Genomic DNA, 22,671 nt, shown 5'->3' on the forward strand with positions numbered 1-22,671 from the left:
GGGGGGGGGCGGGCTCCTTCGTGCGCGGGGCGGGCCCTCCGGGTTCACGTGACTCAGAGGGGCTGGAAGAAAAACAGAGTCTGTCTGCGCCAGCGTCTCATTATATTCAAATATTCATTTTAGGAGCCATTCCGTAGTGCCATCCCGAGCAACGCACTGCCGCAGCTCCTCTGAACCTTTCCAGCAAGTTTGTTCAAGATTGGCTGTCAAGAATCATGGACTGTTATTATATGCCTTGTTTTCTGTCAGTGAGTAGACACCTCTTCCTTCCCCCCTCCCTGAGATTTCACTCTGCCCTCCCCACCCCTGCTCGCCTTGTGTCCCTCCCGTCGGACCTTTTTTTCCAGAGTTCACACTCCGCTTTCTGGCAGCGCTGTCGCTTTCTTCTTGGCCGGGCAGCCGCGGGGCTCTGAACGTACCGGCTTTGTTTAAAGTGCTGCTTGCTTCCACTCGCGTTCTCAGATCGGGTGCGTTGCAAGAAAGGGGAGCAAGAGGGGGCTAAAGAGATGAAAGGTCTGCAGCCCCGGGTTATGCCTTCTGGGCAAACACACACGCACGCGCGCGCACACACACACACAGACACACACCACACACATACACACACACACACACACACACACAACTGGGGAGCGCCCAGTGCCCCCGTGCATGTTCCCAGCTGCTTGTCAAAACTCACCGAGGTCTCTCTCTCGGAATCATCCCCACATCCCCGCCCTCCGCTTCCTGGGAGTGAGTAGCGGGTGCGATCGGATGCTTTTTGCTGGGCATTTCATACTCCTTAGCCGCAGTAAAATAAACCGTCAAGCCACTCGGTCAGCTAGCTCCCAGACCACGCTCTCGGCCTCAGCCTCTGGCCCATGCCGCCCAGTGTCTTCGCCCACCCTCCTGCTCTGAACCAGCTGGAAGTTGTGGAAGGAGGGCGGAGGAAGAAGGGGGGCGGGTGGAGGGAGAGGGAGAGAGAGGCTGAAGGTCTGAAGTGGAGAGCGGTGGCATTATAGTTCTCCCTCCCCCACCCTCTCTTACCCCCTCGATGTTAACTGTTTATCCTTGAAGAAACCAAGCTGAGATCATGGCTCAGATAGCAGTTGGGACAAAAAAAGATTAACAGGATGGAGGCTATCTGATTTGGGGTTATTTGACTGTAAACAAGTTAGACCAAGTAATTACAGGGCAATTCCTACTTTCAGGCCGTGCATGGCTGCAGCTGCTGGTGGTAGGGGGGGTGTGAGGGAGAAGACACAAACTTGATCTTTCTGACCTGTTTTACATCCTGACCCTCCATTGCTAGCCTTATATGCATATGCAGAGACATCTCTCTTTCTCTAGTTATTGGTGTTTATTTATTCTTTAACCTTCCACCTCCTCCCCCTCCCCAGAGACACCATGATTCCTGGTAACCGAATGCTGATGGTCGTTTTATTATGCCAAGTCCTGCTAGGAGGCTCGAGCCATGCTAGTTTGATACCTGAGACGGGGAAGAAAAAAGTCGCCGAGATTCAGGGCCACGCGGGAGGACGCCGCTCAGGGCAGAGCCATGAGCTCCTGCGGGACTTCGAGGCTACACTTCTGCAGATGTTCGGGCTGCGCCGCCGGCCGCAGCCTAGCAAGAGCGCCGTCATCCCAGATTACATGTGGGACCTTTACCGGCTCCAGTCTGGGGAGGAGGAGGAAGAGCAGACCCACAGCGTCGGGCTGGAGTACCCTGAGCGCCGCGCCAGTAGGGCCAACACCGTGAGAAGCTTCCACCACGAAGGTCAGTTCCTGCGGAGAGTCTGTCGGGGGAGGGCTAGCAGGGCTGGGTGGTGGGGCCGTGGAAGCCCTGGGCGACAGGAGTTCAGGTTACATCAAAGCCCCAAATCCTGGAGGCCGGGAACAGAGCTGCTTACCTCCAAGAGCTGTGGCTGAATTTATTTTTTGGAGACAGAGGGGAGGGGTTTTGGGGGCAGGGAAATGACACCACTCAGACGTGGGCTAGCCCCTGCGGTGTGTTTTTGCTATATCAAAGCCTTTTCTGCCAGGTTTTCTGCCCGTTTTTTTTTTTCAAAGCACCTACTGAATTTAATATTACAGCTGTGTGTTTGTCAGGTTTATTCAATAGGGGCCTTGTAATCCGATCTGAATGTTTCCTAGCGGATGTTTCTTTTCCAAAGTAAATCTGAGTTATTAATCCACCAGCATCATTACTGTGTTGGAATTTATTTTCCCCTCTGTAACATGATCAACAAGGCATGCTCTGTGTTTCCAAGATCGCTGGGGAAATGTTTAGTAACATACTCGAAAGTGGAAGAAGAGGGAGAGGGTAGTGGTGTGCCTGTTTCCTCCCGCCTCTGCTCTGTTGGCCCCCCTTTTTCTTTATAACCACTTGTTATAAGAAAACTGTGTACACAAAGCCAAGAGAGCTTTAAAAGGGGAGTCTGATGGTGGAGTAAAGAGTTGACACATGGAAATTATTAGACATATAAAGGAGGTCGGGAGATACTTTCTGTCTTTGGTACTTGCTGCGTGGTGGCTCAGTCTTGCTGGTTTGCTCGCCGCCCATTTATCTGCTCTTTCAAATGAAAGGGTTCTTCTTTACCCACATAGGTTCCCACTATGTGAGCAGAACTCACCACTTAGCACCCAGTGCTTCTTGACTGAAGCTATTTCTTGACTTTCTGATCTCTCAAAATAGTTAATGTGCTTTTTTTTCCCTTACCCTTTTTTCTTTTCCTCCTCAACGGTGCCTAGAACATTTGGAGAACATCCCAGGGACCAGTGAAAACTCTGCTTTTCGTTTCCTCTTTAACCTCAGCAGCATCCCAGAGAACGAGGTGGTCTCCTCCGCAGAGCTTCGACTCTTCCGGGAGCAGGTGAACCAGGGCCCCGATTGGGAGCAGGGCTTACACCGAATAAACATTTATGAGGTTATGAAGCCCCCGGCAGAAGTGGTGCCTGGGCACCTCATCACACGACTACTGGACACGAGACTGGTCCACCACAATGTGACACGGTGGGAAACGTTCGATGTGAGCCCTGCGGTCCTTCGCTGGACCCGGGAGAAGCAGCCGAACTATGGGCTGGCCATTGAGGTGACTCACCTCCATCAGACACGGACCCACCAGGGCCAGCATGTCAGGATTAGCCGATCGTTACCTCAAGGGAGTGGGGATTGGGCCCAGCTCCGGCCCCTCTTGGTCACTTTTGGCCATGATGGCCGAGGACATGCCTTGACCCGACGCCAGAGGGCCAAGCGTAGCCCCAAGCATCACCCACAGCGGCCCCGGAAGAAGACTAAGAACTGTCGTCGCCACTCGCTCTATGTGGACTTCAGTGATGTGGGCTGGAACGATTGGATTGTGGCCCCACCAGGCTACCAGGCCTTCTACTGCCATGGGGACTGCCCCTTTCCACTGGCCGATCACCTCAATTCAACCAACCATGCCATTGTGCAGACCCTGGTCAACTCTGTCAACTCCAGTATCCCCAAAGCCTGTTGCGTCCCCACCGAACTGAGCGCCATCTCCATGCTGTACCTGGATGAGTATGACAAGGTGGTACTGAAAAATTATCAAGAGATGGTAGTAGAGGGATGTGGGTGCCGCTGAGGTCGGGCCGTCTTTGGGGACACGCACGTTCCCTTCCACTCACCCACACACTACACAGACTGCTTCCTTATAGCTGGACTTTTATCTTAAAAAAAAAAAAAAAGGAAAAAAAAAACTAAACATTCACCTTGACCTTATTTATGACTTTACGTGCAAATGTTTTGACCATATTGATCATATATTTTGACAAAATATATTTATAACTACATATTAAAAGAAAAAAATAAAATGAGTCATTATTTTAAAGGTAAACTGTCCCTTTTCTCTTTAATTCTTTCTCTTTTCCTTCTGCCCATCTCTTTTGAATGAGATTTTTTTCACCCCCATTAAGGGGGGGCTGGGGGCAGGATGGAAGTCAGAGGGTGGTAACTGAAGGTGGTTAAGGTGGCAGACCGGAAGTAAACTGATAGTTGAGAGATGGTAATTGCCAGGATGAATTGTTTTCCATTTCTATTTAATGTTAACAAGGACGCAGCATCCTCTCCCATCTGGATGACACATGCCTTGGAGAAACAGTGGGATGAAAGGAGTAGACCAGATTAAAGACTCAGATTTGGGCTCCTTGTACATCTTCTGTTTTTGCTAACCTGGTAGAGGTGCGTCCCAGCTGACTGTGATGGCAAGAGTCTCAACTCTAGGGAATAATGATTCCCACTGCAGTTTTATGATACCCTAGGGTGTCTCCGGTTATTATAGGCATCAATGATGTATTTTCAAACCAAAACTAATTTGTACACTCACACATTAATGTGTATGAGTGTGTGTTTGACAGGATTTGGGGTTGGGGATGATGTGGATTTTATCGAATAGAACAAATAATGTGCCTTACCTTTGAAAAGTTTGGTGACCAGTATTTTAATATGCCCCAATGGTGGAATCTTCCAGTGTTTCTTGGCTTTTGCCTCTTGGCCTTCTATTCCCCACATGGAGGGCTTCATTAAATTCAAAATTCTAACAGATTGGGCTTGAGTGGCAAACGGATCAGATACTGAAGGGTCAAAATTTGCTAAGGAGGCACTGTGAAAGCATTCTCCCATGTGCAATCCAGCTCCCTGGCCTGTCTGTGCTGTCTGTGCTCCCTTCTAGAGCGGGGCAGAGAGTAAAACATTGAGTGGATGTGCCATCCTGAGCCAGGGTTTCTTCAAGGAGAAAGCTCAATTTTTGGCCCAAGGAAAAAAGTACAATGCCAGTGTGTGTGAGCCACCTCAGGTAAGGGCTGCCCGGAACAACATGGCTACAGAAGCTAAGAGGATCCGAGGAAGAGACCCTTCCCTTCCTCTTACTTGGCATTAGCAACGAAATTAAGCTTTGGAATTTTAGCCTGAGTAGGTTCATTTCTTGTGTGTACTTTTCCCTAGGTAGGTTTAGGGCAAAAGCTTTGTCTCTGGATGGAGTCTGTGTGAGGTGGGCTGATAGGAGTGCATTTCCCCTTTGGGAAGGCGTAGACACCAATGGCAGTGGTAGCGGTGGTGGGGAGCACCCCTGCATTCACTTACACAACTCTTCCCAGTGCTCTTGGGGGTGGGGTGGGTGAAGCAGGATTCATTTTTGTTTTTAATTACTGAAGCCCTACAATCCTCCAAAAGGAGCAGCTTAGTGGAAACCAATAAAAATAGAAGTGCAGAGGCTGCCAAAGGCCCAGCTCCCCGGAGAGTGCAGGTGGAGAGAGGAGATCAGAGCCCCAGGCAAAGGAAGCAAGACTCCAAGGTTCCTCTAAAACTCCCTGGGAAGAGGGAGATGGGCCTCCCTCCTCCAGCCCCCCAGGTCGCTGCCCCTTTGATTAATGGTATAGAGGTCGAATAAATCATTTAGGGGAAGCCCATTATGGGTTCCCCTCAGGCGGCCTCGTTCTGTTTTGCCTGATTTCCAGCAACTTTCTGAAATGTCCGTGTCATTGGAAAGGAACCCGCAGATCTCTAGCACTTGGACAAATTCTCAGAGGGCGAATCCTGAGCCTGGTGGCAGCCCGGCCCAGGTCACTTTCTAGCAACCACCCTGCCCCCCAACCTCCCCCTCCTTCTACTGGCTTATTTTCAGGAATGGATAATGTTGTTTATTTGTTCAGCCAAATATTTGGTCTGGGGAATTTACCGTGAAATTCTGTGAATTGCATATACCTAGTTAACAAAATAGTCCTAATGCCACAAATGTTAGCATGAAGAACAACGAGCTAGGGCCAGCTTTAACTCTTTAAATTCTGTCTGAAGGCAGAATTTTGAAGTCATAGTCCCGAGGCGCAGGGAGATAAGGAATTGAATGTGTGTGGAGGTGATTTAATTTAGGTTACAGTGTCCTATTTTGGACTAAGGCTCGACCCAGTACTTTATGGAAGTTGTAGACTGATTCTCGGCCTCGCTTTTGGATCAAGCCTGGCACCCTGCCCCCATCTCATTTTTCCCAAAGAAATGTTCCCTTTACTTGAAGAAAGATGGGGTGGGAGGATCTCTCTTGAGGAGTTCAGCAAAGTCGTAACCACATCAGAAGAGCTGCTCCGTCGATCCCGGCCCAACCTTTAAACTGGAACCGGCTTCCGAGGAGCTTAAGAAAAAAAGAAAAAAGAAAAAGAGGGTAAGGGAGTTCGGGCCCGGAACGCATCACACATTCCCCGGCTTCGTTGCATAATTCGCCCAGAACCTGCCAGGTGACCTGCTGACTTTGTTTTCTGTCTTGACCATGTTTCAGTCCACCACCCTCTTGCCGCCGGGCAGCACCACACTGAGAGGGCTCGGGGCTGCCGCGGCGCTGGCAGACCCCAATAATCACCCGGCCTTGGACGGACGTCAAGAACCGGCCCGACAGGCTCCGCCCCGCTCCGGCTCCCGGAGCTCCCCCGGCCGGCGGCGGCGGGCGCGCCAGGGGGCGTCCTCCCAGCCGCGGACTGGACGGTACGCTCGGCAGCTGCGCCGGAGAAACGCCGCGGGCTGCCTGCCCTCTGCCTCCCAGCCAGATTGTAGATTTCGGGTCACCCCCCCCACCCCACGCCGGAGCCGACCACCCGTCCAGCTCATCCGCGCTGGAGGCCCCGGGCGCTCAGGTGAAGCCCTGCAACGACAGATGGATTTGATTAGTGCACCCAGGTCCTAAGGGCGTGTGCTCGGCACATTTAATGTGAAATGGGGTCAAGCGGCCATGCAGAGCAGTGGAGTCTGGGGAGAAAGCTCACCCCGGTGGAGGGGCCTAAGAAGGGTCGAGATCTTTAGGCATTTTCCGTGGGCAGCCGAAAGCAGAAGTTAGGGACCAACGCTCTGCTTTGCACAGAGTGGGTGCACATCTTGGCGTGACGGACTGGGAAGGTGGGTGAGTGGAGAACAGACCCACTTGCCAGAGGGTTGGGCCGCAGGCTTGGCCCCCGCGACGCCCTCTCAGCCTCCTTGGGGTGCACAGAACCCTGGGGTCTGGCTGATTTGCCATTGCAGGGAAGGAAAACAGAAAAGGCCTATGGTGTGCACGAATGGGTTGACTGATTTCTTTGAGAAATGAGATGCCAAACCCATAATGCTGGCAAGTCTTCACTTTAGCTGATCTCCGCTGGGCCTTTGGGTCCCATAGGGACCCGCAGTGCCCATATCCTCACTCACCACCCAAAGGCCAGGGCTCAGAACAGTGATCCCAGAGCTGAACCAAGGAAAATAAAACTTGAGCTCCAAGTCTCCAAACTGTTTGCGCTCGGTGATACTTTGTCTTCAACACACAGCAGATTGTATAAAATGTACACACATTCTCTTTTTTAAATGAAAAGAATAATACAAAAGCAACATCGGTGACCTTACATTACCTGAGAATCAGAAAGTTATTGGTATTCCCTGGAGGAATTTAAGATAACTGGTGGGCTGCCAACGTAGAATTCATGCAGAATTATTCAGGCATATTATCTGAGATAGACTCGCACAATCCTGAAAACTGGAGATCAAATCCGAGTGGTTAGAAACGTGGCCCCAGTGGCCCCATTTCCCCATGTTTTCAACACTTAGTGGCAGAATAAATAAACCATTCAAAACTGCAGCAGTTACCAGTGAGGCAAAGTGGCTGGTTTTAGGAAAAATTGTCAGTTGCTCTAATATTTAAAAACTGCAAAATTTGAAAAATAAATGGAAAAACTCAAGGTATGCAACATTTAGTAAATTCTAGAAAAAGAAATTACAGCACTGTTCACTAAGGAAGCCATTTGAAATTAGCGTTCCTAAGTCAGTTTCCTTAAGGTAGTAACTGAAGCAAGTTCCAGTTGCCTCTGCTTTTTCTCTCTCTCTTCAAAATATGCTCTAAAAACCTTGAGTGAAAATATAAATGCTATTTGTTCTTCAGAACAAACTATTCAGAGAATATAGCACTATAGGATTCATTATTATAGAAATGTTTCCTATGTGAAATTTGAGGAAAAGAAGACAAAATGGAACAATAATTTGCTGAGTTATGTTACTAATGAGAATTTCTTAAGCCTGGCTTTCAGTCGGATTCTCCACAGTTTCTGAAGAAAAGACCTCATTGATCTCTCTTGACCTCTTATGACTTGGTTTCTAACAGAAATATTTAAAAAAAACGACAAGCCCCTCACCCCCATCTTAGGTCCTTGAGCCCCCTCCCCAGGGTGCAAATAGATTCTGGTTTTGCATAGTTTCATTGTTATTACTTTAGCAGTATGTTTTTGTCAGTTTTACTGACTGAAGCCATGGCCAGCAGATAACTTTCCAAAGGACCCAAAGCATACTGATTGAGAGTTTTAAAATACCGGATTCCGTTCTTTACTCTTGAAATTGTTTCTCTGTCCATCTGGTATCAGCCACTGACTTCATCCTGCACATAGTTGCCATGATTCAGTTGAGAAAATGTATAACTGTGTTCATCTTAAGCTTTATGCTGACTTAATTTTTAATCCTTGTCATCAAAGCAATTTGTTACTAAGGTAGGACCCAGGTGAGGGGTGCCTGGGTGGCTCAGTTGGTTAAGACTTCATCTCAGGTCATGATCTTGATGAGGTTCACAGTTTGAGCCCCGCATCAGGCTCTGTGCTGACAGCTCAGAGCCTGGAGCCTGCTTCAGATTCTGTCTCCCTCACCCCTGCTTGCACTCTGTGTGTGTGTGTGTGTGTGTGTGTGTGTGTGTGTGTGTGTATGTGTCTTTCAAAAATTAAAAAAAAACATTAAAAAAAAGGTAGGACTCAGGTGAAGAGTTCAGAGATTCTGAGAGAAAGAAAGAGAGGAGAGAATTTCTAATTGAATTCAGTTTGGCTTAGATATCTGTTGATTATTCTGAAAAATAATGTAGTGCTGATTTTCAAGGATTACAACAGGTACGGTTAAAGGTGTATCTTTCGAGAACTGACTTATAAGCCCTTTTTTAAGTGGTCAGTGAACACTATATAACCTAAGGCATGAACTTCACCTCCAGAAAATTCAGACTCAGGTATTGAATGTGCAATTGTGATATCTCATTCTAGTTGCTTAAATGCAACGATGTCTTTCCCCCTTCTGGTGTTTCTAGTCTGTATTTAAATATTTTCAAGAAATTTACAAGAAATCAAATTTACTTGTAGCCTCGTCATCTTAAAACAACTATGTTTTTCTATGTTGTTTTTCAGCCTTTGTTCATATATTTACATGTTGTCATATAGCTTTTATTTTTGTCTTGTGTTCCTTAATTTCAGAAAATTTAATAACCATAACATATTTAGGATGTCAAATGTATGGCTTATATATATGTTAGTGTGAATCACCTTGCCTCCTTTGTGAAAGTAGGCCGGGTATAAAGCTTACATAGTGACTCGAGGTAATTTTAAGCAGCCTGGTGTGAGCATCACTTCCAGATTTCATGAAGATCCTTCCTGATTTCTTTAAGTCTCAGCTATTGTGGTCCCAGTACTAAACAGAATGCTCCTTGTGTACTTTAAGTATCCTAAAAAGTGGGTTAGCTGACATCTACGGCTCAGACAATTTTATGCTAGAGGACTTATCCCTCCCTGATTTAATCATCTTGGGAATGTTTTCCTCTAACGCCTTGGGAATATGACTGGAGAAAGTCAGTTGTGACCCAGACAGGGAAAGACATACTAAAGAGCTCTGTCTCATACACTCAGAAGTCATTGGTTGAGCAATTCCGTAGGGAACTCAACATGCGCCCCTCATTTTCTTGCCCTGACTTAGTGCACTAGTTTTCTTGGGAGCTGAGGCTGATGGGAAAGGGATGCAGAATCATTGAAATACAGTGATTATCAAATTGAAACCTATTCAGTTGGGTTACTAGGCTCAGAACTGACCTTGACACTTGCAACCTTCAGATTCCAGTTGGTTGGGGTCAAACACAAATGTCGAGTTGCTGAGTGATTTCCACATGCTTCTTTTGTGTACCTTAACTATGTTGGACAAAAGATGTTTTTCCAATGGGACTCATTCTTTAGGAGGCCTGACCCTTGAAGAGGCAAACTAATCTCAGGTGATTTTGAGGGTTTAGGGCACTAAGAGAACTTTTAGAGCATGGAGAAGTAATTTGTTCAATGGTTCCTTAAAAAAGATAATTTACCTCCAAAAGGTGAGTTCCTTTACTATCCTGAGTCCTTCACTTCCTCTGGGATCAGACTCCTAATTTGCATAGCAAAGCATTCCATTTCGCTGGAAAGGAGGGGGTGCAGGAGGGGGTGGGGACCCTTAACAAGGAAAGTCGCTTTTCCCACAGTCTTCCACAACGCAGGAGTGTGCTAAGTGGGGTTGATCAACCTTTCCCCTCCCCTACACTCCCAAAATTCAGACTCTTTTGCTCACTATCTATCTTGAGATTGAGCAGTTTTTCCGGATGGAAGAGTTGTAGGATTTAGCAAATAGTTGTTGAGAAGATAGGTCTGCTTAGCTTCGTTGTTTGGTTTGGCCAGTTACTGCCGACTTGCAGGTGAAACTCCAGGAAAACAAACAAACCCCACTCACATGCCTCCTACTCTTTTTTTACAGACATTACATTTTATTTTCAATTAAAAAAACCCAGATAAGTCAAAGAGGAGGTTTTCTGTATATTGATGACAGCCCGATTGGGCATGCCACAAATTTATCTTGATACTATGTTTGTCACTTGGCTATCCTGCTTGTTCTACTCAAAGTCATACAGGCAGTTAAACCACATTCTCTGAGGGCCTACGCTTTGTTTATTTGATTGTCACTTAACAATTCTCCAGAACCAGCTCATAATTTATTTCAACCAAATATGCCCTACCTTAGAGACCCACCATTATAAATACAGGAGAGTTTCCAGCATTCTGGAAGATTGAACCCTCTGAGATTCAAATTAGCATGAGATCTACCAGCGCTTCTTTTAATGTGCCTATGATTTCCAAATTGAGAGATTAGTCACAGGGATCTTAGGGAAGGAACTGGGCTTTTAATAAGCTCTGTCACTCACAGGGGGCAATTGCAAAAATAGAAAAGATTTGCCACTAGAAGCCACACTGTGATTTTGAGTTGAAACTATTACATTTTGAGCATTTGTGGGAAACTCTCAATCTTGCCCTATTTTTTTTAAGATCAGTGATGTTGTATGAGAAGCCATGGTGACTTTAAGCACGGCGAATTTAGAGAAATGTTGGAGGAAGGAGAATGGCAAGCAGGACAAAATTACCTGTGGTCTTTTCTGCACTGTCCTACCCATTGACAGGGCTGGTTTAGAGGCTTCTCTAAGCAGCACGGCTTGGGGGAGGGGAGCATAACCAGGTGGGGGTGAGTTAGGACGGGCTTCTATTTTTCCCAAGAATAAGAAATGTGAACATGTATTCTAATTGTGCATACATAGTTAAATATAAATGTCCAGAATTTAAAGCAGAGAAGTAACACATGAATTTACATAGAATTGATGGCATCCCATGTTGTAATGCTGGGATGCTGTTGTTTTTGTTTGTTTTTAAAAGCATAGATATGTGAATAAGTAGAAGATTTGCCATCAGTGGGAAAATTATGATGAACAGGAACATGCCCTCAAGATTAACTTAATGCAACACTAAAATCTCCTGGAACATTTTTTGTGGCACTTGAAAGATTTTCAGATGGGTCAATGGACGGAGAAGAATATTCCCTCAAGTTTCAGGGTAATAATAGTAGACTGGCCTTAGCAGTTATAAAAATATATTGCAAAATGGCCATGATAAGAAGCTCTTGTTTTTAGGTTATCAACAGAGAAAGGGATCGGTGAAATCATCGGAAAGCTGAGAAATAGGTTTAAGATATTGTTAGAGCTCAATACCTGACAAATTAGAAGCAGTAAGTGTAGGTATAGGAAGTACTAGGAAATGCGACTTGGTTAAATGCATATCATGCAAAACTGATTTAATAAAGATGTGTGAATCACACAAATCTTTAGAAATGTCTAAACATAGTAAACAGTTAACCACATCGGGGCACCTGGGTGCCTCAGTCGGTTAAGTGTCTGACCTTGATTTCAGCTCAGGTCATAATCTCATGGTTTGTGGGGCTCTGGGCTGACAGCACAAAGCCTGCTTGGGATTCTTTCTCTCCCTCTCTCTGACCCTCTCCCACTCAGGTGCACACACTGTCTTTCTCTCTCTCAAAAAAACCAAATTAACCATGTTTTTAAGTATAGGAAAATCGAATTGCCTATAATGCAACCTATTGAAGAAACACACATTCAGACTACTTAAGAAATTGAGGGCATCATTAAAAGTAAAGAAACTAGGTTTGATATGTAAAGACTTCTTTGTTTTATTTTATTTTTGTAAGCTTATTTATTTTGAGAGAGAGCATGAGCTGGGGAGGGTTAGAGAGAGACAGAGAGGTAGAGAGAGAATCCCAAGCAGGCTCTGCAGAGTCAGCACAGAGCCCAATGTGGGGCTTGAACTCATGAAACCATGAGATCATGATCTAACCCGAACTCAAGAGTTGGACGCTTAAACAACTGCACCACCCAGGTGCCCCAGTATGTAGAGGTTTAAAAAAATGTATAACAAAATGTAATAAACATAAAAGGGAAAACAAGACTATGAATAGGATATTTCTTGATAAATATTTACTCTAAAATATAAAATTATGGTTATCATCCAAAGTCCAAATGAAGATTTATAGTCCAACTAACTGAACAGACACTTTAGACCAGAGGCTGGTAAGCTTTTTCTGTAAAGGGCCAATAGTAAGTGTTTCAGACTTTGTGGACGACAGTTCTCAGTCACAACTACTCAGCTCTGCCACTGCTGCACAAGAGCAGCCACAGAAAATAGTAAACAAGTGCAGGAGGCTGTATGCCAATAAAACTTTATTCATGAACATACAAATTTGAATTTCGTATAATTTTCACATGTTATAAAGTATTAGTCTTCTTTTGATTTTTAGTGATTTTTGTTTTTAAGTTTTTAAATTTATTTTGAGAGAGAGAGAGAGCATGGGCAGTGTAGGAGCAAAAGGTGAGGGAGAGAGGGAATCCCAAGCAGGCTCCACACTGTCAGCACAGAGCCTGATGTGGGGCTCAAACTCACGTACCATGAAATCATGACCTGAGCTGAAATCTAGAGTCAGAGAGAGGCTTAACTGACCAAGCCATCCGGGCTAAAAATATAAAAAGACTAAAAATATAAAAACTATTCTTAGTTCAGGGGTTGAACAGCAATAGGCAGCAGGCTGGATTTGGCCTAGAAGTCAACTCCTGCTTTTGGCCAGTGTTCCTCAAAGCATTTTCCTTGAAACAACAGTCTCAAGAGCTTTTTTATGAAAAAAGAATGCTGTGACCAAATATATTTGGGAAACCCTGTGAACTATGTTACTCTCTTTGAAATTTACAATGAATATTCACATTGTAAAATCCTTGAAAGTCTCCCGGGGAGAAACCTGCTTAACTTTGGTCAACCCAGTGATGCTTCTTCAAATTATTTAACCATAATAACCCCTTTTGTCTCACAGATCTTCAGCCCTACAAGGCTTTTGCACAACTGGGTCCTTACCCAGCTCTCCCAGGACACTTCAGCCTCTTTTCTTCTTGTTAACAGGATGCCAACCACACAGGCTTTCTTTCTGTTGTTTAACCACCAAGTATGCTCATTCCTCCCTTGGGTGTTTTCCTATCCACTGTTGCCTACGTCGAAGAGTTTCTGCTGCAAGATCTTCACAAGGCTGGGCTTTCCTTGTTCAGTTCCCAGCCGAGGTGTCTCCTCAGTGAGGCTGTCTCTGATGTGCTACTCTGGAATTGCTCGCTCCTTCCAGTGTGCTCAACTGCAGGAATCTGGCTGTGTTCTTCACTGAATGGTATAAGAAATTTTCTCGCTGTGTATGTGGATGTATCAAATTCTCTCTGCAATGAAATCTCCATGAGATGAGAAGCTGGCCCCTTTTCCTTAGATTGTTCTGTCTCCAGATGAAGCATCTGACATATAAAATACATGCAGTATGCTTTTATCCAGAGAGACTGAAACAGATAGAGAAATATAGAAATGGGGGAGGGGAGACGGGGAAGAGGAAGTAATTCACACATCACATTTCACAGTTTTGGAAATATTTTGTGCAAAAGAGAATACAAATGCTAAATTATCGCTTGCAAAAGTGCACAATGTCAGGGATGCCTGGGTGGCTCAGTCAGCTAAGCACCTGATTCTTGATTTCAGCTTAGGTCATGATCGCTGGGTCATGGGATGGAGCCTAGTGTCAGGCTCCTCACCGAGGGTGCATCCTGCTTGGGATTCTCTCTCTCCCTCTCTCTCTCTCTGCCCCTCCCCCATGCTCTCTCTCCCTTTCTCAAAATAAATAAACTTAAAAAAAAGAAAGAAACAATGCACGTCACTAGTAGTTACAGTGCAAATTAATGTGCATAAAGTTTACATTCCAACTCAAAATTTATTCTAAACAGCTCATGTAATTAATCACACTCATCAGTTGCTGAGTTTTCTCTAAGTACATCCATTTATTTATTTATTCATTTTTCTGGGGGATCTAAGGAACCTGTAATCATGACTATAAAATTGTTTATACTCTTTGACACTTTGGGAACACACTTCATAGAAATAATCTATAGAGGAAAACAGTATTGTTTTCCATAAATTGATATCAACACTACAAAGATTGGAAGCGATCTTTCTATAATTGTTAGAAATGACAATAGTGTAAATTACATTAGTACTTGGACTTGTTTATTAAGCAATAGTAAATGAGAGGAGCAACATGTACACCCTCTGATTACACTGATGTAAAATGCACACACGCCCACTAAACATAGCCAGACAAGAACCTGCAATAAAGCATAGTAAATTTCATGTTTGCCACAGTCTCTTCTCTGTAAAGTTAAAAAGTCGGCAAGAAAGAGAGAGAAATTGGAGCTCGTCTGCACTGAGGAGAGCAAACCGGTTCTGTACATGCTTTATTTGAGGTCAAAGAGACAAGACTTCAAAATCCTGAAGTAAATGTGGCAAACGTATCCCCTTCCAAGGGAAGTCTGAGCCTGTGGTCCCAAAAGACATTTCTCAGCGAACTCACTCGGCTGTGCTGTCCTTTGAGAGGCAGAAGGTTACTCTGCACGGTGAAGTATTTACATTCCGTAGGGTACTTTCGCATAAATTACGTGGAAGCCAAGAGTTCCTACACCTTGGATTTATGAGCTTTGCTCCGTTGGTTTAAATGGTTAACACACACCTGCTGGTTAAACCTTTCCAAAGCAAAAACTTTCCCATGCTAGGATTAGCTAAGAGGCAAAAGCCCGGTTCCCCATTTACAGGGTGCTCTGGCTTGCCAGTCCAGTAAGGAATGAATGCCAGAGTGCCCACCCGAGTGTTTTGCGAGGCTGTTTGATCTGCGGCACCAAGATCCCCCGGCGTGTACGTGAGCTCCGTGGAGGAGCACAGGTCCGAGAACTGTTAGGTAATTATAGCATCCACGGCGTCCGACGCGCCGCCGGGCTGAGCCTCCTACTTGGCACTGGGAGTGGGCGTCGTTAGGATAGTGAGAATTAATTAATGTTTATGAGACTTGTCCGGATTCATGAGAGGAAAACACTGCGTAAAAGGCGGTGTGTTAATGTGTTGGGGGAAATGATACCTCTGGTTTTTTTTTTAAGAGGTCATTGGGTAGAAATGTCATTCCAAACATTCATCTTAATTCATTTGAAAGTTTTGGGCAAATTCTTTTCTCATCATACAAGTCAGGTTTATGTGGAATATGGTGAATATTTTGCATACGTAACTTGAGGAATTGAAATTTGACCTGGTTTACTATTTGTAAAATAGCATCATTCTCCATGGATAAATAGAACCAATTGTTCATATATTTCATTATGCCACTTTTCTATTGTGTGCAAAGTAAGCAAATGTAGTCTCTGCAAAATACTGTACTGTACAATCCAAGAATAATTTTTTACTAAAGTTTAAAGAAACACAATGGCTAACAATGTATATTTGAATTATTTACATATTTTTCATCTTGGCTTAAAAAATGAAAGCATGATATGAAAAATATGTTTCAAGTGTTATCAATTGAAATCTATCATTTTAATGTAGCTAGCTTGCTAGATAATCATTTCTGTGCTTTCTTGTATAAAGAGTATTTAAAAACCAAAAGCAGAAAAGGAATAGGCTTCATGTAAAGTTCCACAGTTAAAGTAAATTGCACACAATATTTGTAATGTCAGTGGCTCACCTACTTGGCATAAGATATAGAAACATTTTTACTTAGTAGATTAACTGTAAGTTTAAATACAACATAACATGAGAATAAATTGCTAACTAGTGTCTTTCCATAGCTTATCAACCTGCGTTCTGGGTGTATACGGAACATAAATTCTGGATAATCCTTGGCTATTGAGCAAGATGTCTGGTGCTCTAATGAAAATGACTTGGCAGACAAGGTGCATTCATCCTATTTAATTTAGAATAATTGTTTTTTTAATATTTGAGAATGATCCTTCTTCATAATTAAAGGAGATGCTTAGAATAGTCTTAATATTACACTGTAATTTTCCTGCAACAGATGCTTAACTCAGCAGTACCAGTTCATTCGTTCCTAAGTGTTTCATTAGGCTAAACGCATTTAGTAGCAAAGCTAAAAAATAAGGAAAGTTACTCAGGTGCTGAGGACCACCGATATTAAACATTTTGTGCTGATTTTTAATTCTGCTTACATGTGGTTTGAATTATTTGATAACTCTTCATTCTTTTCTCAGGTGTACAAATTATTCTCTTCTTTAAATTGCATTTTTAATAGAAATCTGTACCTTGCTCATCAACCTAGGGAAATATGAAGATGTTACAGACAATCTTGCATCATCCAATCATAAAGTCACGAATCTAAAAACTTTTGGTGGCACAGTTCCATATTGAGTGAAACATTAATCTCTAACATTTATCATTTTCAAAGTGAAAAGATGCTTTGGAGCCTTTTGACTGAATGCCTCAAAATGGGAATTAGGCGAGGTTACCGAGGAAGCCTCCGAAGATGGGGTAGGATGTGTTAGGGGTGAAATCAGCCCAAGGAAGGAAAAGACCAAATCAAGAAAAAAACCTGTAATGGGATTTGATTTGATGAAGAAAGAGAATTTGTGGTAGAAAACAAGTTGGTTTTAACCTTAGATTTTACAACTGGGCAAGTGTGAGCTGGAAACCAGAAGAGAATATATAAATCAGGGCAGAAAACCAAACTGACATGATCAATACGTGAAAGCCTAGGTCATTGAGCTGGCGGTATTCAGATCCATGGGCTCTGACCACTGACACCCTAGGGTCAAAGAATAGTTGGGTGAAGTCACCACAAAGAGTGAAGTAAGCATTCTGAAAAATTTAGAGTTAACTGACAGGATTCCTAAATAAAATAATGCATGTATTTTTAAAAAGAAGACTAATCAGCTCACCAATCTAACTTCAATATGCGGAATTACTTAAGTTTATCACAAATTGTCTTAATTTTAAGCTTTCATAGAGCAAGCGAAATTTGAACTAGACCTTCAAGGTTGAGAATGGGTCCCTTCAGAGGTTCCTGACCTGCTGTAGCCCGCATGGACTTTGAAGCAGTTTTCCACCAGTGTCCTTGACTTGCATTGCCATTCCACATAGATTTTTGTCTCTAGGTTCCTGATGGGATGAAATCATGCTGAATTATTATGGCAGTCTTCTGTGACTGTGCCACAGAAGGAAAGTAACCGATTTTGTAAACTGATACCTTGACCTTGCCCCTGAGCAGACAATGCTATAACCAACTTAGCTAACTAGTCACAGACCTAAGTAGATGAGCTTGGTTGACTGAGGGGAAGCAATAAATTATGTTTGTATTGACCTTAGTAAACCTTTTAATTCTTTCCCACATGATATAGTTCTCAACAAATTGGGAAAATATGGCCTAGAGTCTAGGTAATTGCACAAGTGCAGATCAATGGCCAAGGCCTGCAGCGTGCCTTGGTGAATGCAAACAGCTTCATCATCTGTAGGGAATGGTGGGGCACTTAAACTCCAGGCCATTCCTTCCCATGGGCCCCAAGAGGATGCTGACCTTTTGTTGCCTACAATAGTGGGAGGGAAGGACGTGGCCTCCTGCCCCATTAGGGAGGAAACACTGCTCCAGGTGTGTCGGGGGTCAGGGCTGACAAGAGGAGGCCTGAATGTTATTGTTGCATTTCTCCTAGCATCTGGTCTCTCTGAATGGAAAGAGGAACCCAACTTGCCTCCTGGCACCGTTTGTTTGGCTGCTGGCTGCAATCGACTTGAGAAATCTTCCTAAAGTGACCTGAGCTTTCTGTCTCTGCCTGTTTGCTAATAAGTTGCTTCACAGCCCCCCACCTTTTATTTAAATTTTTTGTAATGTTTATTTTTTTGAAAGAGATAGAGAAAGAGAGAGACATAGCACGAGCAGAAAAGGGGCAGAGAGAGAAGGAGACACAGACTCTGAAGCAGGCTCTAGGCTCTTAGCTGTCAGCACAGAGCCTGACATGGGGCTCAAACCCATGAACTGAGATCATGACCTGAGCTGAAGTCAGAGGCTCAACCAACAGAGCTACCCAGGTGCCCCCACAATCCCTCTCTTAGTTGCAAGAGGGAATGCACTATAAAAACCTACTTAACTTCCAAGTTGGAAAGTTGAAACAATTTGTAGAAAATTCACTCCTTCATTGACTCAAATGTATAACTGTTGAGTAACAACTATCATGTGTCGCCATTGTACTTAGCAGGAGGCACACTGGATCAGATTGAGCTTTTGCTCTGGAAGAAGTTCCATCTGTTTGATAACACTGGTGTGTTTATATATAATGACTATATTAGTTTACTAGGGCTGCTGTAAGAAAATAACACATTCTGGGATTAAACAAAGGAAACATATTTTCTCTCAGTTCTGGAGGGTGGAAGTCCAACATCAAGGTATCAGCAGGCTTAGTTTCTCTTGGGACCTCTCTTCTTGATTTGTAGATAACCACTTTTTTCCCATGTCTACATACAGTCTGTCTTTTGCATGGCATGCACACATCCTTGGTGTCTTTTTGTATGCCCAAATATCCTTTTATTATAAGGATACCAGTCAGATTGATTGGGTCAAGTTTCACTTTATAGCCCCCATTTTCATTCAAGGCCTTATTTAGAAATATAGTCATATTCTGATATACTGTGAGTTAGGGTTGTAAAAATGAATATTGGGTGAACATAATAGTGAGATAAGTATTAGCAGGTATGGAAAGCTTTATATGAGCTCAGATGGTTTCTTGGGACCAGGATGAATATCAGTTCTCATTATTATTAGAGCCTGGAGCAGCTGTCACTGTCTAATTCACAGGTGGAATTAGGTTTATGATCATGATCATTTGACTAGCATCATATACAAAGAATCTAAATCTGAATGTCTTTAAGGTGGGACAGAGACTTGCCTTTTCCCCACATTTACAATGTTTATTTAGTCCTTGGAAGTATTCAAGTTTGTACTTCTTGGTTAAATTGATAAGGAGGAAGAGAAACATTTTTCTAGCCACCCCATAATGTGCAAGGCTGTCTAGCCCACATCAAGTTCGTAAACTACATTATTATACACCTGCTGTTAATATACTTTATCCATTCCTCTCTCTACCCATTTTTATTTAGTCTTCCCCCAGCCAACCAAGAATCAGAGATGGACTCCTTATTGAGTCACATACCTCTTCACAACTGCTTTTTTGGCTACTTGAAGATTTAGAAAAAATTTTGAAACTACCATTTCATTTCCTGTGAATTTCTTTTTATTTTATGTCTCTTTTTGTTTTGTTTTGCTTTTAACTTTTGAAAAAGAGAGAGCACGCAGGTGAAAGCAGGGGAGAGAGGCAGAGGGAAAGAATCGCAAACAGACTCCATGCTCAGCATGGGAGCCCAACACAAGGATTGATCCCACAACTTTGGATCATGACCTGAGCTGAAATCAAGAGTCAGCCACTCATCCGACTAAGCCACCCAGGGGTCCTCCAGTTAATTTCTTAAATAAGACTTTCCCCTGATACTACAAAACTGAATCTTCCCCATTGTCTTCTAATTTAAAATTACATGTGGTCGTGGCTGATGATAACCAGGACCTAACTCAAGTGATGTTTTAACATTCAGCTCTACTGCCAGCTGGCAATGTGGGGGACGGAGGGAAATACCGCGGTTAAAAGAGCAAGGAGAGAGAATCCAAAGGGTTGATTCATTAACTAGTAGCTGGTGGTAGGTTACCACCATTTATAACGTGGATGAAGTTTTGATTAGATAAGTGGGCAGGATATATCCAGATGCCAAAATTACTTAATGATCTTGGTATTGTCAAGTTTTCTGTGATGGTTTAGAATTAACATCACCAAAATCAATATGATAAAAATTAAAATATTTTATGTAAAATGTAAAATAAGTGGAGTTTCAGTAGTAATCAAAGAAATGCAAATGACACAAATATGAATTATAACATTTGAGCTTCTCTGTTTGGCAAAGATTTAAATGTTGATGATATCCTGTATTTGCAAGAATGTGGGAAGATGAGCACTTCTACATTATTCATGGGGTATAAATTTGTTCAATGTCTGGAAAGCAGCTTGATACTAGATATCAAAATATAAAATTCCACTTATAGGAATTTATTTCAAGTGCACCAAATATAAATACACCCCCCCACACCCACATACACAAATTATCACAACATTGGAAATAATTGGTAAGAAAAATAACTAGAGACCTAAGCACCCATTAATAAAGCCTGGGTCGGAATCATTGTTGTCCATTTATATAATGGAACTCTATGTGGAACTCAATGTTGCTGTTAAAAAGAATGAGCCATAGCTATATTCACTGGCATGGAAAGATATTTCAATAGCATATTATTTAATAAAAAAGAAAAAATAGTCTTGGAAACAACTATGTAGAACAATTCCACCAATAGTAACTTATGTATATGTATCTTTTTGTGAGTGTGTGCATGGAGAAATGATGTGTTTGTTCAGCAATATAGTTACAAGGCAAACCTCTGGGAAATGAGATTTGGGTGGTTTTTACTGATGTAGTAGACTTTTAGTATCTTTATTCTTTCATAAAGACTAAATATTTTCTTTGTATGATCTTCATAATTAGAAAAAAGTAAATAAAATATTTGGACAAAAATATACTTCTTAGGACCAAGATATTTACCAAACAGTTTAATTTCAGTATCTGACTCTAGAAACTATTGGCTTGCTCATGTATCTTCATTTTATTTATAGGCATAATTCTTGTATGCAGAATATTATTGCGGTATACTTTGAACTTCCTTTTTAATAAATATGAGGTATTCCAACAATGGCTAAACAAATTAGGGATACACGCATCTTCACTGAAGACCTGTGTTATGGGCTGAATTGTCTTTCCAAATGTATATATTGGAGTAGAATATGACTATATTTGGAAATAGGATCTTTAAAGACATAATTAAATTAAATTAAAGTCATTAGGATGGGCCAACCTAATATGACTGATGTCCTTGTAAGAACAGGAAATTTGGGCAAAGATATGTATAGAAGAAAGGTCATGTGGAGACCCAGAGAGAAGGCCACGTACACTCCACAAAAGAGGTCTCACAAGTAAACAATTCTGCCGAAGCTTTAATCTCCAAATTCTAGCCTCCAGTTTGCTGAGAAAGTAAATTTCTGTGTTTAAACCACTCAGTCTGTGGTGGCCCTTTATTACTTTTTTAATTGAAAATTTTTTTTCTTAATGTTTACTTTTTAGAGAGAGAGACAGAGCTCAAGCTAGGCGGGGCAGAGAGAGATGAAGACACAGAATCCGTAGCAAGCTGTCAGCACAGAGCCCAACACAGTGCTTGAACTCGTGAATCATGAGATCATGACTTGAGTCGAAATCAGAGCTTAACCCACTGATCCACTCAGGCACCCCTGTGGTGGCCCTTTTTAATGGCAGACCTAGAAAACTAATGCAGCAAGTAAACCTACCTCATCTGTAATCCCTATTGAAAGTCTTATTTTTGTTCTGTAATATTTCCAAGGCACTAAAACATATTTTAAATGAATTATCTTAAATCAATTTTATTAAACTGCCCAAATTAGTAAACAAACAAACAAAAAGTAAACACCAACTTCAAAATCTTACACCTGAAAAAATTAGAAACACAAATAAAACACCAAAGAAATGAAATCATACCAGCCCTAGGTTAATGCTGGGTTTGGCAAAGAAATTTATATACATAGGTTTGGAGTTGTTCTGCAATTTTAATTAGATAAAAGTATATTGAACAGAAATATGATTTTAATCAAGACTTTATCTTGTAAAAGTGAAGAACCTACTGTTTTATTCCATTTATTGTTTTTGTGTATATGGTTTTCATAGAATTTTTGTTGGGAAAGGAGAACCTCACAGTACAGAGAATTTTAAAAATGGGAGGAAGGTAAAACATTTCACTTAAAATATTCTTCAATTGGGGAGGCTTTTAAAACTTGTTAGTGACAAATTAAGTCCAAATAGTAGTTTTTATTTAGCAATCTCTAAATTTTTTAGATAATGTTTTTAAGTTCTTTTCTTAATGTAAAGGCATATTTATAAAGGAAGAGTTTGATTTTACCAAAGGTATGGTAGCTACCTAATGGCAGAGTATGCAATCCTCTGGAAAAAAAAGCTACATTTAGTTAACATATGTTGGATCTTGTGTATTTACAGGAAATGTTTCCATTT

At 42.5% G+C, this 22,671-nt stretch overlaps 1 protein-coding gene across 2 annotated transcripts in view; it reads left to right on the forward strand.

The window, feature by feature from the left end:
- Positions 1-3,717, forward strand: part of BMP4 (bone morphogenetic protein 4) — a 6,794-nt gene extending 3,077 nt beyond the window's left edge. The window contains exons 2-4 of one of the 2 annotated variants that reach the window (XM_029952535.1): positions 124-248; positions 1,430-1,753; positions 2,728-3,717. In XM_029952535.1, coding sequence (XP_029808395.1) covers positions 1,573-1,753; positions 2,728-3,584 — 1,038 coding nt within the window. In that variant the 5' untranslated portion in view covers positions 124-248; positions 1,430-1,572 and the 3' untranslated portion in view covers positions 3,585-3,717. Of the gene's footprint in view, positions 1-123; positions 249-1,376; positions 1,754-2,727 lie in introns of those variants that run through there. The other variant, XM_029952534.1, reaches the window with a different exon arrangement.
- The last annotated feature ends 18,954 nt before the right edge of the window (positions 3,718-22,671 follow it).

Source organism: Suricata suricatta, chromosome 9, assembly GCF_006229205.1.
Source record: "Suricata suricatta isolate VVHF042 chromosome 9, meerkat_22Aug2017_6uvM2_HiC, whole genome shotgun sequence".
Lineage (NCBI taxonomy): Eukaryota > Metazoa > Chordata > Mammalia > Carnivora > Herpestidae > Suricata > Suricata suricatta.